The sequence below is a fragment of the Gopherus evgoodei genome, chromosome 18, assembly GCF_007399415.2.
Source record: "Gopherus evgoodei ecotype Sinaloan lineage chromosome 18, rGopEvg1_v1.p, whole genome shotgun sequence".
NCBI lineage: Eukaryota > Metazoa > Chordata > Testudines > Testudinidae > Gopherus > Gopherus evgoodei.
The window spans coordinates 12,472,587-12,487,929 of record NC_044339.1 but is presented as its reverse complement, the minus strand read 5'-3'; the positions used below and the strand labels follow the sequence as shown (position 1 = coordinate 12,487,929).

Sequence of the window (15,343 nt, the reverse complement as noted above, 5' to 3'; positions counted from 1 at the left end):
TGATGTCCCCACACATGACCTGATAGAATGTGGTGGTCACAGCAGCTTCCAATATCACCCAAGCTTCCCTTTCCCATGGAAACTGGAGCACAGATGCAAACATGTGCCAGGACTCTGTTGCTGAGGCAGGTACCGTCGTGCACCCTCCAGTTGCACTGATGCTAGCCACACTGGGGATGGTGCATGAGAGGCAATTCTGGGGGTGCAGAACTAGCAGAGCGGGATTCCAAGCAAAGCCACTGTTGGTACTTTCCTTGAGCAAACACCAGTGATGCTAGCCAGGATGGTGCTGGAATTGCCTTTACTCATCTGTCAAATCTTCTGCCCCCTCCTAAGAAGGATCATTCAAATCCTGATGTTACTTTGATGCTGCATAGGGTGGGGAAAGTTGGTTACTAGTCTCAGACTCATATGTAAAACACACCTGTACTTTCCCATTTGAACAAATAGGTTGCTGCCCTGTTTCTTTCCTTCTAGCTCGATGGCCCAGCTCAGTTTGACACCCTTTTGTTTCTGTTTCTAACAGGAAGAAGCCCACACACATGACTGTGAACTGCTGGTTCTGTAACCAGGACACGGTGGTGCCATACGGGAATCGCAACTGCTGGGACTGTCCCTACTGTGAACAATACAATGGCTTCCAAGAGGTACCGTAGGGGCTGCCTGACCAGAAGACTGTTGGGAGGGGCTGTGCCCAGTGGGAGCAGCAGTTGCAGGGAAATCCCTGCTTAGTCCCTTATGACAGAGCATGCCCAGTGCAGATGAAATCTACAGAGAATTTAGCTGCCATACACTAACAAGTCTCTGCTGAGCACATGTAAATGGAGATTTTTCAACAGTTTATAGTTTGGTCAAGTCTGAGTGAATTTCACGGGCACAGCGAAAGGGAGAACCTGTTAAATTTCAAGTCCTTGCTCCAAAGCATGGAGACTCTACATTTTTCTCAACAAAATGGCTGTAGGAATTTTTTGACACAGATAAAATTTTTTTGCTAACCGTGTTCTCTGAAATGGATGAACCTTTCTAGCATTGGCACTTGTTTTGTTAAAAAATAAGTAAATTCAGCCGAGGGTCGGCACCCGGCTTGGGAAACTTCAGCCTGAATGGTGAGAGTTTGCAGGAGCGTATGTCTACCCAGGAGTGGGGAGGTGTAAGTCCCAGTGCTGGTAGACACATACATGCTAACAGCTGCTTCTCAGGTATGTACCCAGAGGGTTGGGTAGGATTGAACTTGGCCGGCTAGCCCAAGCCACTGACTGTTCTGCCATGGCCATGCCGGTGATTTTAGGCACTCGCTTGACCTGAGCTAGCGCATATGCCCTACCTGCGCTGGGGATTACACCTGCTGCTGGATAGACATACCTGGCATAATAAGTAACAGAAAATGACCTTATCGTAGCCTTAACTGCAGGGCCTTCTAGTCAAGACTCTGAGTCTCTCTTTACAGAGAGAGATTAAACCCCACCCTCCACTCTGTCAGTAGGGTTGGGCCCAGTTTTCCAGTGGGGAAACTGAGGCACAGAGGATTTGCTCAAGGTCACATGGTGGATCTTTGACAAAGCCAGAAATAGAACCCCAGTCTCCTGATCTCCAGTCCTTTGCTTCTAACCACACGACCATCTTTCCCCTGGTTTTATGTCTCCAACCAGGATTTCCTTGAAGTCTGACCTTGAGGCACTTTGACTCCCTTCCTGCCCTTCCATGTATTCCCTTCCATTAAAGCCATTCCCCTACAATTAGCTCATCAAACAGACGGCAAAAGAAGCCATCTCTCCTGCATCTTCTTTTCCTTCCAAACTTCTCCCACTTCTGAAGTGTGCGCACTGTTATATGTTGACTGACCCTAAAATCTTGGTAGAAACCCTGCCCAGATGTTAGTCTGTGGCCTGCTCATCTGCATTCGGGGTTATAACCCGATGCTCTGTGCCATGGGAGGGCTTGTCTACACTACTGCATGGGGTTGATCTAAGATATGCAACTTGAGCTACATGAATGGCATAGCTCAAGTCGACGTACTTAGGTCTACTTATCGCAGTGTCTTCACTGCAGTACGTTGACAGTTGGCATTTTCCCATCGACTCCGCTTGCTCTTCTCATTCTGATGGAACACCAGAGTCGACGGGAGAGCGCTCAGCGGTCGATTTGTCTCGTCTATACTGGATGCAATAAATCATCCCTGCTGGATTGATCACTGCCCGCCAATCCGGCACGTAGTGTGGACAAGCCTGGAAACTCGTCTTCTGGATTGAACCTCGTTGTTTGCCAGCTGGGGGTTGGTGGATGCTGGGCTGCTCTAGACTGGAGGGTTGAGAGGTGCTGGGCTAATATGTTTGTCACGGGATATGCAGTGGCGTTTGCAGAACGATTTTTGTGTGGGCGTGGGTGCTTGGTAATCTTTAGCCGCTTATGGACGTTTTTGATAGGGCCCTTCTGTCCTCTGCTGCTGCTCCTGGGCATTAATGAAATGTGGGGTACGGTGCTGATTTTGCACCACTGTGTGGTGTGTACACTAGAAAATCCATGGTCCAGGAGCATGCACAAATCCCTGCAGCACGGCCTGTAAAACAGCTGCGAGTGGCTTACAGAACAGGGGGAAGAGCAATGGATCTTACTCTGCTTTTATTTCTTCCCCGTTGTATGGGGCAGGGCACTGACAGTGGAACTCCTGCAGAGGAGTGGACTCATGAGCTCATGCCTTTCTTTGCTGCTTGGCAGAACGGAGACTACAACAAGCCCATTCCTGCCCAGTACATGGAGCACCTAAACCACGTCGTGTCAGGTGCTGTGACCTTTTGCGACCCCACCAAGCCACAGCAGTGGGTGAGCAGCCAGATCTTGCTGTGCAAGAAATGCAACAACCATCAGACCATGAAGATCAAGCAGCTGGCATCCTTTGCACCCAGGGAGGAGGTAGGTGCTGGCTTGGACAGACTCTCTCTATCCTGTTAGGGTAAAGATAACATCCAGGTGTGCCCATGTCTACCCATGAAGGCATCTTATGTTCCACTCTATTGCATTGGAGGAACAACAGTCTTTGATCCTGATCTACCGTTTCAATAAGCTCTGGGCAATTGTAAGATGATTGAACTACCAAGACCCTTTCTGTCTGCCCCCACAGCCCCCTCCTGTGTCTCCAGAGAATGATGTATGCCTTGGAGCTGGAGGGCAAATCTGTTGATTTGATCCCTGAGCATGACATTCAGCAATTCCACTGGAGCAGCCTCCAAGTTGCCCTCCTGCTGTCCCTGCCCTGGATTCCTCCATGGATTGCATCTTCCAGGCAGCAGGGCTGTTTCTTGTCTCCTCTCCACCCTGCAGGTAGCTCATCCCCTGCTCATTCTAACTGTGAGCGTAGCTCACGTGTCTATGTGTGAAGTGCCTGCCCCAGTTATCCGGGAGGCCATGGCAACTGCATGATGATGCAGACAGGGAATTACTCTGTCCCACCTACACAAAGAGCTTTTTGTCCAGGGGCTTAAGAAAATGAAGTGCTCCGAGCTGATGGCAGAATCCTGGATGAACTCTGAGCAAGGAGCCCCTGGGGTAATGCAACCCCCGGAGTCTGTCTTGGGGAGGAATTTCCCTGATGTTAAACTCAGCCCCACTTCATGTCTTCACCTCCCTTATTATTCAGAGTCCAGACTGTTGGGTGTCCATTTTGTGGAGTATTGTCCTGTTCAGTTTGAAATGAGGCAAGCCAGGATACTTCTATCACTTCCCTATGGAAACTGTGCCACAGCCTGGAACAGTGATTCTAAACCTTTCCCGGACCAGAACCCCACTGACCCAATTAGCAATATGGGATGGGCAGTGTGTTTGCAACCCCGAGGCCTAATAGATTTAATTGTTTATGCAGGTGGTGGGTGGGGTGCTGTTCTTTATTTTCGCCCCAGTCTTCAGCCAGAGTCTCTGAATTTTAGCCCATATACCCCCATTCGTTAGGTCAGTTCCTCTCCCTTCTCAGCACATTACTGGGCTGGTTATGTCTCTCCCCTTACCCTTAGCTATCACTTAGCCAAACGGGTTTTGTATTCTTCTTTTAATCTTTCCATGAGTGAATCCCTCCAGCCTTCCAATTATTTTTGCAGCTCTTTGAACTCCCTCCCTTTAATACTTTGCATGAGTAGCCTTTTGTGTAAGGCTTTACAAATGACAGCAGGCCCCAGGAGGTTGGTAATGGGGAGAGAGAGGGATCCTTTGCTCAGCTGGAGGGTGGAATGCTGCATCCAGTGCTGCACAGCGACATTGTGCAAACAGTTCAGGAGCAGGAGTGAAGAAGACTCTCCGTTCTGGTTTGGAATTGGCGAGGGGGATTGTAAATGGGAAGAATTGAATTAGCGGAGTTAGAATTTGGCCAGGAAACTGGAGCCACCTCCCCCTAGCCTTGCAAAGGTTGCCGTGGGATCGCTAGCGTAGTTAGGACTTTAACCTTTAGTCCAACCTGCCAAACAGCGCCATGTCAGTCACAGAAGGAAGAGCACCACCTTCTGAACAGCCAACATAATTTCTTGCCAATAGGCTGGGTTTCCTTGGGAAGTTTTCCCATCTAGATTCTGGCCGGACCTTGCTCTGCTTAAATTTGTGGGATGTGATGGGCACAACAACACAGTGGTAGTTCTCAAGCACACTGTCCTTTTCTACAGGGCCTCAGCTGAGCTGCTCTGATCCTGCTACTGAGTTTAAAAAGAACAGTGCAGTCCAGCTGACATTTCTCCTGGGAGTAGTAGGTTCATCTTCGCGCCTGCGTGGGACAATGAGGCTGCAGCCCTTGCAGCTCTAGGAAGCTCTGCTGCTGATTGACATCAGTGCTGTCTACCCAGTGGGGTGGGGGGGCATGGTCAGCTCTGGTGTGGGCTTCTCCCCCACAACTTCTTATTTTAACTCTGTTCCTGCAAAGTATCTAGGGCAGTAGATCTCATCCTGTTCCATGCAATGAGCCCCCTTATTACAGCAGAGAAGTTCTGGGCCTCCTGGGTTGCAACCCCAGGATCTAGTGGGTTAGTTTTACTCCATAGGCTTTTTATTATCCAATCTATTCCATGTGATTGGAACCTGCTTAATCAGGATGTCTCCCAGCGCGCAGGTTTGAACCTGTGGATTGTGATTAATGAGGATGCCTTCTGGCAGTTTCATGGTGTTTGGGTTTCTCTTGTGTCTGCTTCGTGCTGATTCTGTCCACTTGCTCCTGAAACAGCAGTTTTCGCTTCCTCTGTGGTTGATTAACCTCTGCCTGACAGTTTGCTGGTTCCACACTAACTAGACATGTGGGATCAGCATATAAACTGCTGGCTCAGTCTTTATTCCTGTGCAAGCCTGCAAAGAGGGGCTGTGCAGTAATGTGATGGGCCTGCTGCAGCTGAGCAGCTTCTCAGAGTGTGTCGTGGTGGGAGCCCAAAGCATCTCAGTCCAGATGGTTGTGACCCTGGCGATAATGTGTGGCAGTTCCATGGCATTTTTCATCCAACCGTTACAAATCATTTACAAAGCCCATGGAGGTATTGTTCTCGCCTGTCTTTTAAACAGAGAGGTGACGTGACTTGCCTGAGGCCGAGTAGCATGTTAGTGGCAGAGGCAGGGAGAGAATGTGGGTTTCCTGGCTGCCCTTCCGGATGGTGCTGCCTTCTGTAGAGATGCCTGGTCACATGGCCCTCCCAAGAGCTTTGTCAGTGTAGTAACATTGTGAGCTGCAGAGCTTTCTTGTGCCCTCTAGCCTGATGCTCAAATCCTCAAGACCTCCCACAGTTCATGCCAGTGCAATGACTCTTCCAGAACACTGTTCCTCTCCAGCTGGGGGAAGAGAGGCAGGGGCCGAAAGTGGCTGCCAAATTTCAAGCCCCGTCCCTTGGGTTCCCATGCCTGCAGAGCGCTCTCATCTTATGTAATTCTAGCTATGTGCCAGCAGAGGGAGCCCTTGGCACAGCGCTCCAGCCAGCAGGCCCTCCATGGCCAGGGAGATGCACCTTTCCCCCTGGATAAAGCTACCTGTGTCCGGCACATTAATAAACACCTGCTCTGACCTGACTGAGCAGTAAACGGCAGCAGTTGGCAACCTGTTGGCTGTGTGAACAAGGAGCATTAAACCTTCCACACAGCCTCATCCTGGCTGTGGGCCATTTGCAGTGAAGTCTGCAGGGCGCGTGATGCACCTAGTTATCAAGTGCTTGGGTAGCTGTGCCTGGGGACGAAGCCATCAAATAGGGGTAGGGAGGAATCTGGCATGTTTCCCATCTTTGCTGAAGATGTTAATGAGACAGAACTTTTGGAAGCATTTTTGGAGCTGAGAGCTGCCCTGTTCCTGGACTGTGGCTCACTTGTGAACGTGGTGAAGTGCGAACAGCATATAAAGTAATAATAGCATTGTCCCCTTCACATTCACCACACACACTCCATTGCTGTGGGCCACAGTAAGAGTAGCAGCTAGCCCAAAAACCGACTCTCCTATACAACTTTGTGGCTTCCTTCCCAGTGTCTTGCAGCTGTTGGGACAAAGGTGCCCATCTCCCCTGGAACAATCCCAGAGCCATCAAGAACCTTGGTCTGACTTGCTGTTTGACATCGAGCAAGTTGCTTTGCCTTTGACCCCTATCCTCCCCCAGCCCTCCCAAAAAAGACTTGCACACAGAGGTGACCCTCGTGCCTGGATTTTTCCTCCCAGTAAAGGGAGTGCTTAACAGCCTTCATGCAAAGTCGCACCTCCCCATCCTCGAGATCTCTCTGCAGGTCCATGCTGGGAGTGGGGACAGATCGGGGGGTGACGAGAGGAAGGGACGGGATGGGGTGGACATGTTTTCCTGCTGGAGTTCAGTCAGAACAGCCTGGGTCTGTTCTGTTTTCCGAGGTGCTGTTGCTCCTGTGGGCAGTAGTGCCCATGTTGGGTTCTGTCAAAAGCTCGGGAGCTGTCCCTTTGGCAGTTCAGACCCAAGCCAGCACAACATCCGTGTGACGCTCCCCTTGAGTGCTGGAGCTGCGGTTCTGAGGCTCTTGGGCTGTGGTGTTGGGGGCCCTGATCTTGCGGTGTTCAGGGCCACCTGTGTTTCATCATAACTGTGAAGCAGGATTTCTGAGCTGCACAGGGTAAAAGGAATGGTACCAGCTCTGGGGAATGGAGGCTCCTGTTCGTTCTTGGGGCAGGGTAAGATTTCTCCCATGCTGCCCCACACCTGAGCTGCTGCTGAGCTGTAGGGTTGAGATAGGAGCCCAGCCTGCAAGTCTCAATAAAGCATGTGGGCAGGGGAGGGACTGGCCCATCCTCGCTCCCCTCTGGTGAAACAGGAGCCAAGTTTGGGAGAAAACTGACCTTCCGTTGCCACGGCTGGGGCAGGGAGCCCAGAACAGCCTGGGAGTGGAGATGCTGTTGAAAGAGCCCTGGGACCTGCCATGATGAGCGATATCTCCGGTCCAGTGACAGTGATAAATGCACCCTTCGCACAGGCTGTTTTGACAACCATTGATGATGATTTATTGCACTGATCTGAGCTGAGGGTTTGCACCGGTGGCTAATGCTGAACGTAGGCCAGAAGGGGAAGCTGCTTGTCTGGCTGGCTTGCCTTGGCTGAGTGGAAATCGCTGTGGGCAGGTACCAGCTGGGGCCCCTGTTTACAGGTATGGGACACCTCTCCCCCGGGTGCGGCCCTTAGCTGATAAAATCAGCAAGGTCATGGCTGATGACATTCCATGTCCCATAAACCTCCAAAGGCTGCTGTGCCTTGGTTCTGTTTGTCTCTCCCAGGCTGTGTGGGGCTGAGAGGCATTTCCCGCATGCTAGTTAGGTGGCTTGATCCCAATTGAGTTAGAATTCCAGGCTGGTACCTGGATGCTCAATAGAATGGAGATCGGGATCTGTGCATTGGTGGAAGAGCGACGGTGCCCTCTGTTGACCGCTGGGGTTCAGTGCCTCTGATCTGCTTCCCTGTTCTCTCACAAGGGTAAATACGACGAGGAGATCGAGGTATATAAGCACCACTTGGAGCAGACCTACAAGCTGTGCCGCCCATGCCAGGCCACTGTGGAATATTACATTAAGCACCAGAACCGGCAGCTCCGGGCGCTGCTACTGAGCCACCACTTCAAACGCCGGGAGACCGACAAGCCCTATATGCAGGTACGTGGCTGCGGGTGGTAGAGTGAGGGGCAAGGAGAGCAGTGCAGTGAACCCTGCACGTTGGCATCAGCCCCAGGAGTGGGGCTGGAAATCCATGTGTCTGCTCAGATAGCTCTGATGGATTCAGCTTTCAAGTTGAATGGGATAATGGGATCACATTTGGCTTAAGTTGGGCACCGGGCTAACCTCTGGTCTTGGGCTGAATTTGATGTTGCTGCTGTAAATAAATCAAGAGGGGTGAATAATGGTGAGTCCTCTGTGATCACAGTCCCCTGCCAGCTTGTCTGTCCCACTGATGGTGCCCTAGATGTCTGCCCAGATCTGTCTCGGTATCATTCTCCCTCTTGGGCCCTGATGAGCTGGCCTCTAACGTTTGCCATTGGGTTTGTGCCAGGCTGGGTGATTGCAACACCCCTCACTGTGCGGCACTTCATCTTACTGGGATGATGTGTGGGACACCATTGAACTGGAAGGAAGGAGGGGGGGGTGGAGCAGGGGTGGGAAGAATCAACTTGCCCTGCCACATGGAAACTGTGAAGTGTAGGGAAGCAAGTGTGGGACTGAGCAAGGGGCAGGAATGATAACTTGAGGGATCGGCCCTTCTCCTAGAATCCCCTGCAGTTCCAGTCCTGGGCTTCCCCCGCCCCCAGCTATGGTGCTGATACCCCTCTCTGCAGCCCCTTATTATTCCAGTCCTGTGCAGGGGCTCGCAGTTAGGCCGAGTTGCTCAGGAGGTCGATATAATGTAGAAATGTTTGGTGGCACCAGCCTGAGGATCCTCCCCTGCCCCCCAACTTATTTTGCTTGCGACCAGAGATATTTCTCCTTCCTCTTTGCAGAGCTTTTGCTCATCCTCTTCCTCCATGAGCACCCCAACTCAGGTGATAATTCTGCGGTTCCTGACCTTTCTCAGCTGTGTGTTCCTTGTCCTGATGGCCTCGTATGGGTCAGGTGATCCCTTCTCACTCAAAGGCACGGCCTCTGCTCCTATGGAATCTGGCCCCACTGCCATCAGGAATGGGACTGGAGCAAGCCCAGCAGCGACCTCAGAGAATCGCACTCTCCTGGGAGTTGCAGGCTGGTGGGAGCTGCTCCACCTGCTGCCAGAGAAAATGGTGAGGAACTTGAGTGTCGCTTGGACCTACGGGAGGAACCATCAGATTGCAGTCGTCGTCCTTGGGCTGGCCACCTGCCTGTTAGCCATGCTCCTGGCCGGACGGATCAGGTTGGTCTCCTGTCTGCTTTCTGTGTCCATCTGGGGGCTTCTGGTGTGTGTGTGGGGGGGGGGGGCGGGTGTGCTGATTCTCTGCACTCTCTCAGCAGGGGGCTCTGGTTTTGCTCTGCCCTCTTGATCCTTGGCTCAGCACAGGGCTGGAAATGCAGCAATTGGCAGCACTGGCCTCCTGTCCCCTTGCAGTGCTCACAAGCCATCCCCCAAGCCAGTTGAACTGGAAGACCTGGGTTCTAGCCCTGCCTCTGACTAGGGCAGTGAGTGAGCCTCTCTATGCCTAGAGTGATGCCTACCCGCCTGTCGGATTAAAAGGACTCTGTATATCATTGTGAGGAGTGGCGGTGGCCTCCCATTCAGTGCTTGGGTTGTGGGAGAGGATTCTTGGGAAGCTATTGAGATTGCCAAGGACCCTCTGAAAGATCTAGATTGTGGGCGAGGGGGGAAGGTCTTAGATAATTCCAATATAACCGTGGCCTGAATTACCAAGAATGGACAAATCTCTTCATTGTACTGTAGTCTAATGAATGGAGCAGTAGTTTATCAGAGCAGGTGGGGGACCCTGCAGTTGACAATTGATTGGGAGGTGGCCTATAACCTGCTTCAGTCTGTTCATCCCAGGCTGCCACCTACTTCGCCCCCTCAGTGCCTCCCTCCGGGGCCGTGGCTGGTTTGTAGGCATGTTGCTCTGACGCGCAGCCTCGTTTTTTGGCATTCCAGGCTGCGGAGAATCGATGCCTTCGCCTCGGTCCTGTGGCTCCTGGTGATGGGTTTGCACTTGGCTGAAAAGTACCTGAAGGCGGACATGCCCAGCTGGCTGGACACGGCCAAATTCGGCACCACATCTCTGTGCTGCCTGGTGGGCTTCACCGCAGCAGTGGCCACACGAAAGTCAACGGGCCAACGGAGATACCGGCCCCGAAGGTCAGAGCCAGAGCAGTGACCCTGGGGGAAGGAGGAAAAAAGCCTGTGCGAACTCTGTGCGACTGGTGCTTCTCTCTCCTCTTTATTTCCCCCTCTTTTTTTTCTTTCTATTTTTTCCCCTAGAAGCGCAGTGAAGACTTTTCCTCCTTTTTCCACTCTTGCTTCCCACCAAGCCAGCTGCTCATAGCGTTTCTGCCGCCTCCGTTAGCCAAGGAAGCCGCTTCTGCCGCCTCCATTCTCCCTCCTCCTGAAACCTCCGCCAGTGGTGCAAACACCAACCCCTGCGCAACCCCAGAGCCAAATCTTCCACCAGCTGCTTCACAGACTGCTCCATAAATGCAGCCTCATCCCCATTCTGCTCCTCCAGCCAAAGAGATTCTGGCTGCTTCTATCCTTCCAGCTCCTCTCACTGCGTGTCCATCCCTAGCTAGTCATGGAGGGATACTCTGCCCTGAGCCTCCCAAGGGCTATGCCACGTTGTCTCATAATGGTGCTGATCATTTTTAGTTTACACTGACGGGAATGCACTCCTGGATTCATTTTAACCTCTCTGTACTCACACTGCATGGCTGATCCTTAAAGGGAAGGGGGATGAGACAGCTTGTTAAATAACCTGCTTCCACTCACCCTCCATTGTGTAGCCTCACCTAACTGCATGTCCTTTTGCTGTGCTCTGGCTTCTACTCTGAACAGGAAGAGCTCCTTGGGTGCTTTTTTTACTGAAACTATTAATAACTTGAAAACAGAGGTGCTTTTAAAAATTATTTAACTCAGGGTATCTTGACTGATGCAAAAACTTCAGCTGTTTAAATATTGTATCTCCAAATTTCTGGGTTTTTTGGGGGGAGGGGGCAGGGGGGGTTGTAAAGAAGATCTAAATGGAAGCACAATTTTTATTTCTTCATTGAAGAGTTCTCCTCTGCTCTGTAGCCTTAGCAGTGGAGGAGGACATGCTAGGCCACAAATCACAACTAGGAGATGCTGTGCGGTACAGTCAGTCTTCCAGCATACATAACCATAAGCCTTACTCCGTTCAGTGTCTTCTTTTGTATTCAAGACATCTGAGTTCAGAACATCTGCTGGGAGGAAGTGCCAGAGAGGTGGAATCCAGGGGGATGGTTACTAATTCGATGGGACTGCATGAAAACAGATCTGGATTAGCTGGGTGTTACCTAAAGGAAAGTGCTTAGGTTTTTTAGAGTTGTGGCAGTTGGGAGGGTTAGGGTTAACCATGCCAAAAAAACGAGCCCATGAAATGTCATCTGCTACATTCTTTCCAGTAGGGTCACAATGAAATCTTGAGAACCAAATGCTGAGGGGCATTGGGGAAGGGAGGATTTTTCTCTTGGCTGAGCGTTTCTAGGAGGAACAATTTGGGCATCCACCACGGGTTAGATGGTCTGGTCTGGATTCCCCTGCATTTGATTATGTAGGACACAGGCCTTGCAGGAAAAGATGGGTTCTAAAAGGGAAACTGCAACGTTACCTAAGATTCTACTTACTTACTTAATTTTTGCCTTGTATTTATGAAACCGCACAGGGAGCTGCCATCCTGACAGTAGATTAAATGGTCGTCTGCTTTACCGTGTGTGTGTTTGCTGAGCTATCTCCCCTGTTGTACTCTCAATCAGAATGAAGCTCCTGCTATAAAGAATCTGCGTCTCCCACCGAGGAAGTCGCTGGTGCTACTCAGAGCGAGAGAAATGGTGAAATAGAAGGGAATATCTGAAAGCTAGAGGTTTTTTAAAACAATTTTTCATGTCTGTTTAACTGTTCACTGCAGTTCCACTTGTAACCAATGTTCACCAAGACAGCAGAGTTGTAATGCTGAGCTGGTCTGATGAAATCTCCAGTAAGACCAAACCAAGTCTGCTGGAGATTTCCTCTTTCCTATAGAAACAGCAGTGCGCCTGTAACTTGGGCAACTGTCACAGCAACTCCTGCAACCATGTTCGGCGACTGTTCCAGGAAGCCCATGCACAGAGCCTGGCCATGTAGCTTTACCCTAAAATCTCTCTTGTTGAGAATTTTTGCTGGGCTCTTCAGGTAACTTTACTATCCAAATCCCTTCTCTACCCTCTCTCTCTCCTCTCTCTCACTCACTCTCGCACGCACGCAACTTTGGTGCTCTTAAAAAGCACTGCTCTGTAGAATCAAGACCTACTTATCCACAGTAGCCCCAGCCTTTGCAAAGACAAGCTTCTCCCCATTCTGCCAGCCTTGCTCAACCTCGACCTATGGGGCACCTGCCAGGGTGAGGGCCTTGCTTTCTATTAGTGGTTTGACTCTTAGGCTCTCTGAGATTGCCATGCAGGGCTTCAGTTGTGATGGGGGGGGGGGCACAATCCTTTGCTTTAAAGGGCTTCTTGTTAAAAGCAAATGCTGCAAGGCATCGCAGGGGAAGAAAGGAGTGAAGAAGCTTGTTCACAGCCACCATCTTGTGTCACCCCCTCAAGCCGGAGATTCCCAGAGACATGGGTATTTCTCTTTGCTCCTTCTCCTTCCAAAATGGAATTGTAGCGGGAGAGAATTTGATCTAAGAAGTGGAACAAGCCACATGTCTGCTCACATGTCCTTTATGAATGTGGTACAGTCCCTAGTCTTTGACATGGACATCTAACGAAGTGATCATTCCCAATTTGTGCCATTCTTGGTCACTTACAGGCCAACTGGTTGCCTAATAAATCCTTGCAAATGCATCAGTAACTATAGCTATATTGACCATCAGAACTGCCTTGGGTAAAACCATATAATAAATTAACTGGCAGTTGAACCAGATCTGACTCAGGTTCACTCCGTCCACAGCTAAGCTGCATAAAAATGCAAGTCCTGTTGAGCTGAGTGTCCAGTATTTTGCTTTTCTGTTTCCCTGCTTGGAAGTTTTTCAGTCTCCAGCAAAGTCTATATGGCGCGAGAGCCAAGTTTTCCCTCTGCTGTGTTGTCACCTTAGCTGGCTAGAGACCCACAGCCTCTGTCTTTGCCTTGCTGAAAGGTTCCTTCTAGCCTTGTAAACTTGCTCATTTCATGTTGTGAGGCCGCTCTGAACCAGAGGACTTTCTGGTTCTCAGATTTCCTCTTTAACGATCTACCAAGGGAATAATCTCCCCTCTTCATTGCTAATGTCTATCATCTCGTGGCCAGGTCTGGATCTCTGATGACACCAGCGGGTTTTGGTAGACTTGCCAGATGTCCGTCTGTGAGCTCTTTGCATGAGCAGCATCACTTTTGCCGCAAGGCTCCAGCAGCTTTGCAAATGCACTTCTACTCATCTGTCCTCTAAAGCTTCTTGCGTTCAACTCAGACTTCTATTCTTAAGCCCACAGCAGTCTCCAGTTATACAGGCACCTAAAGGAGGTCGCTCTGGCACTCTTGTCTCTAGCTGTCGGCAGCTTCCAGGTCATTTGCACCTGAATGCCTGCCCTCTATCTCAGTAAGGTCTGTAGCTCAGGAGAGGCTAGTACAGTGGGTAGCCATCACGTGTGTGTGCAGAGGGGAACAGGGCAAGGGGGCGGAACCTTTTGAGACGAGTGCAGAACAAGGGGGTCAGTGAGGAAAGCACTGTAGCTTGCAGGGTAAAGAGCTAATACCACCTGCTCATTTGCTGTGTCCCAGTTCCTTCTTGTCCTCCTCCACAGTAGACCAGGGCCCCTCCACCATTATGAGCAGGTGACCCCTTCTGGGTTTGCAGAGGGCTAGCAAGTCAAGGATCAGATCATTTGCCTGTGTGTATTTCTGCCAGCTCGTCAGAAGCATGATGCTGCACAGAGCACTGTGCTCAGGACAGTGGCCCAGCTCGGTTTCTCCTTGGTGTCAGTGAACGCTTGGTATGGAATTGATCCCCTTGTGCTTTTGCCAGACACACTGGCTGTGACTGCACAGCCATTCCCAGTTCTTCACTCTAGGTTGCTTGTCCCTCTCTGGCATCCCTGTGTAACCACAGGGCATGCTGTGCATGGCAGATATGTGGCTGTCCAAAGGGTGCTGGCCCAGGGTCAGGTGGAAGCATGGGTGCTAGGGAAAGGCTGTGATGTGGGGACCCTCATGCTAAGGGAACGCATCAAATCCGTTCCAGGAAAGGGGGCTGTGACCTCCTTGCCAGCGCATCCAGTTCAAGAGCTAATGAAGTCCTTGTGGGAGTTCATGCTGGCCCCAGGTGAGCTGAAAGGCTCCATGGCTAATGATACACCAAGTGCCTGCTGGGATGGAGCTTGTTCGCTCAAACAAGAGGAGTCTTACCTGTTTTGAGCCCATCCCAGGATTGCAATGCCAGTCAAACCTATTGCTGAGCCATCAGCCACAGCAGCTGATCCAGACCACTGCAGGGCAATGGCCTCTTCAGTGCTGCTGCAATCCATATCGTGCTGCTGCTGCCTCTCTCTGCAGGGTGGAAGTTCTTTTGCCCACCTGTCCGTGCCTGTTCCCTTAGGGGAATTGTCTTCTCCGGTGCTGCTTTGAGCACCTGCTCTGTCCAGGAGCCTGCCACGCTGCCAGTGGGAGCAGGGAAAGTGGCTGAGGCTGTTCTGACCAGCACTACAGCCCTCTAGGACTCACTCCAAGGATCAGCCTGCCTGACTCCCCAGCTGGCAAGAAGATGCACAATGGCAGCTCAAGCAGCAATCCTTTGAGAACCGTTTGACCCATTTTCTTCCTGGTGCCCAAAGGTTCGGCGGTGGTTTTCCAGCTGAGGTTTCACTTGGGCCTCAGTCACGTGGCAGGCTTCTTGCCCTCTCGCTTCCCTTTGATGGTGCCCTTGTTTCTAACTGTTTAGATGTGTCCTGCCTCTAGCCGCTAGGTCTCTGGCACCTTTCTAAACACGGTCAGCAAGCTGGCGTAAGGTTCTTATGTCATCCTGCATCCAGTGTGCTTGATCTCTAGTCCTGTTTTCTTTCCTCCGATATGCTGCTGTGGGGGTGGATGAGGGTGCAGGGGAAGTTAGACACCAGGAAGCAGCCGAGACAATAATTGATCTTTAAACTGTGGACAGCCGGAATCCCTTGATCTGGATAGTCGGTTACAGCTAGCTGGGAAGCATGAACTCAAACTGGGGTTAATGACCCCAAGGCAGGAGGAGTGTGAAATATACATGCCCT

General features: G+C 51.1%; 1 protein-coding gene across 5 annotated transcripts in view; it reads left to right on the top strand.

Moving 5' to 3' along the window:
- The window catches only part of TMEM201 (transmembrane protein 201), a 54,830-nt gene that overhangs the window by 10,827 nt on the left and 28,660 nt on the right, over positions 1 to 15,343 (top strand). For all 5 annotated transcript variants that reach the window (XR_003997141.1, XM_030537914.1, XM_030537912.1 and 2 more), the window contains exons 2-6: positions 527 to 647; positions 2,716 to 2,910; positions 7,925 to 8,101; positions 8,941 to 9,326; positions 10,050 to 10,253. Coding sequence is in view for 4 of the 5 variants with exons in the window: in XM_030537914.1 (XP_030393774.1) it covers positions 527 to 647; positions 2,716 to 2,910; positions 7,925 to 8,101; positions 8,941 to 9,326; positions 10,050 to 10,253 (1,083 nt within the window). In the remaining variant the exon portion in view is untranslated. The remainder of the gene's footprint in view (positions 1 to 526; positions 648 to 2,715; positions 2,911 to 7,924; positions 8,102 to 8,940; positions 9,327 to 10,049; positions 10,254 to 15,343) is intronic.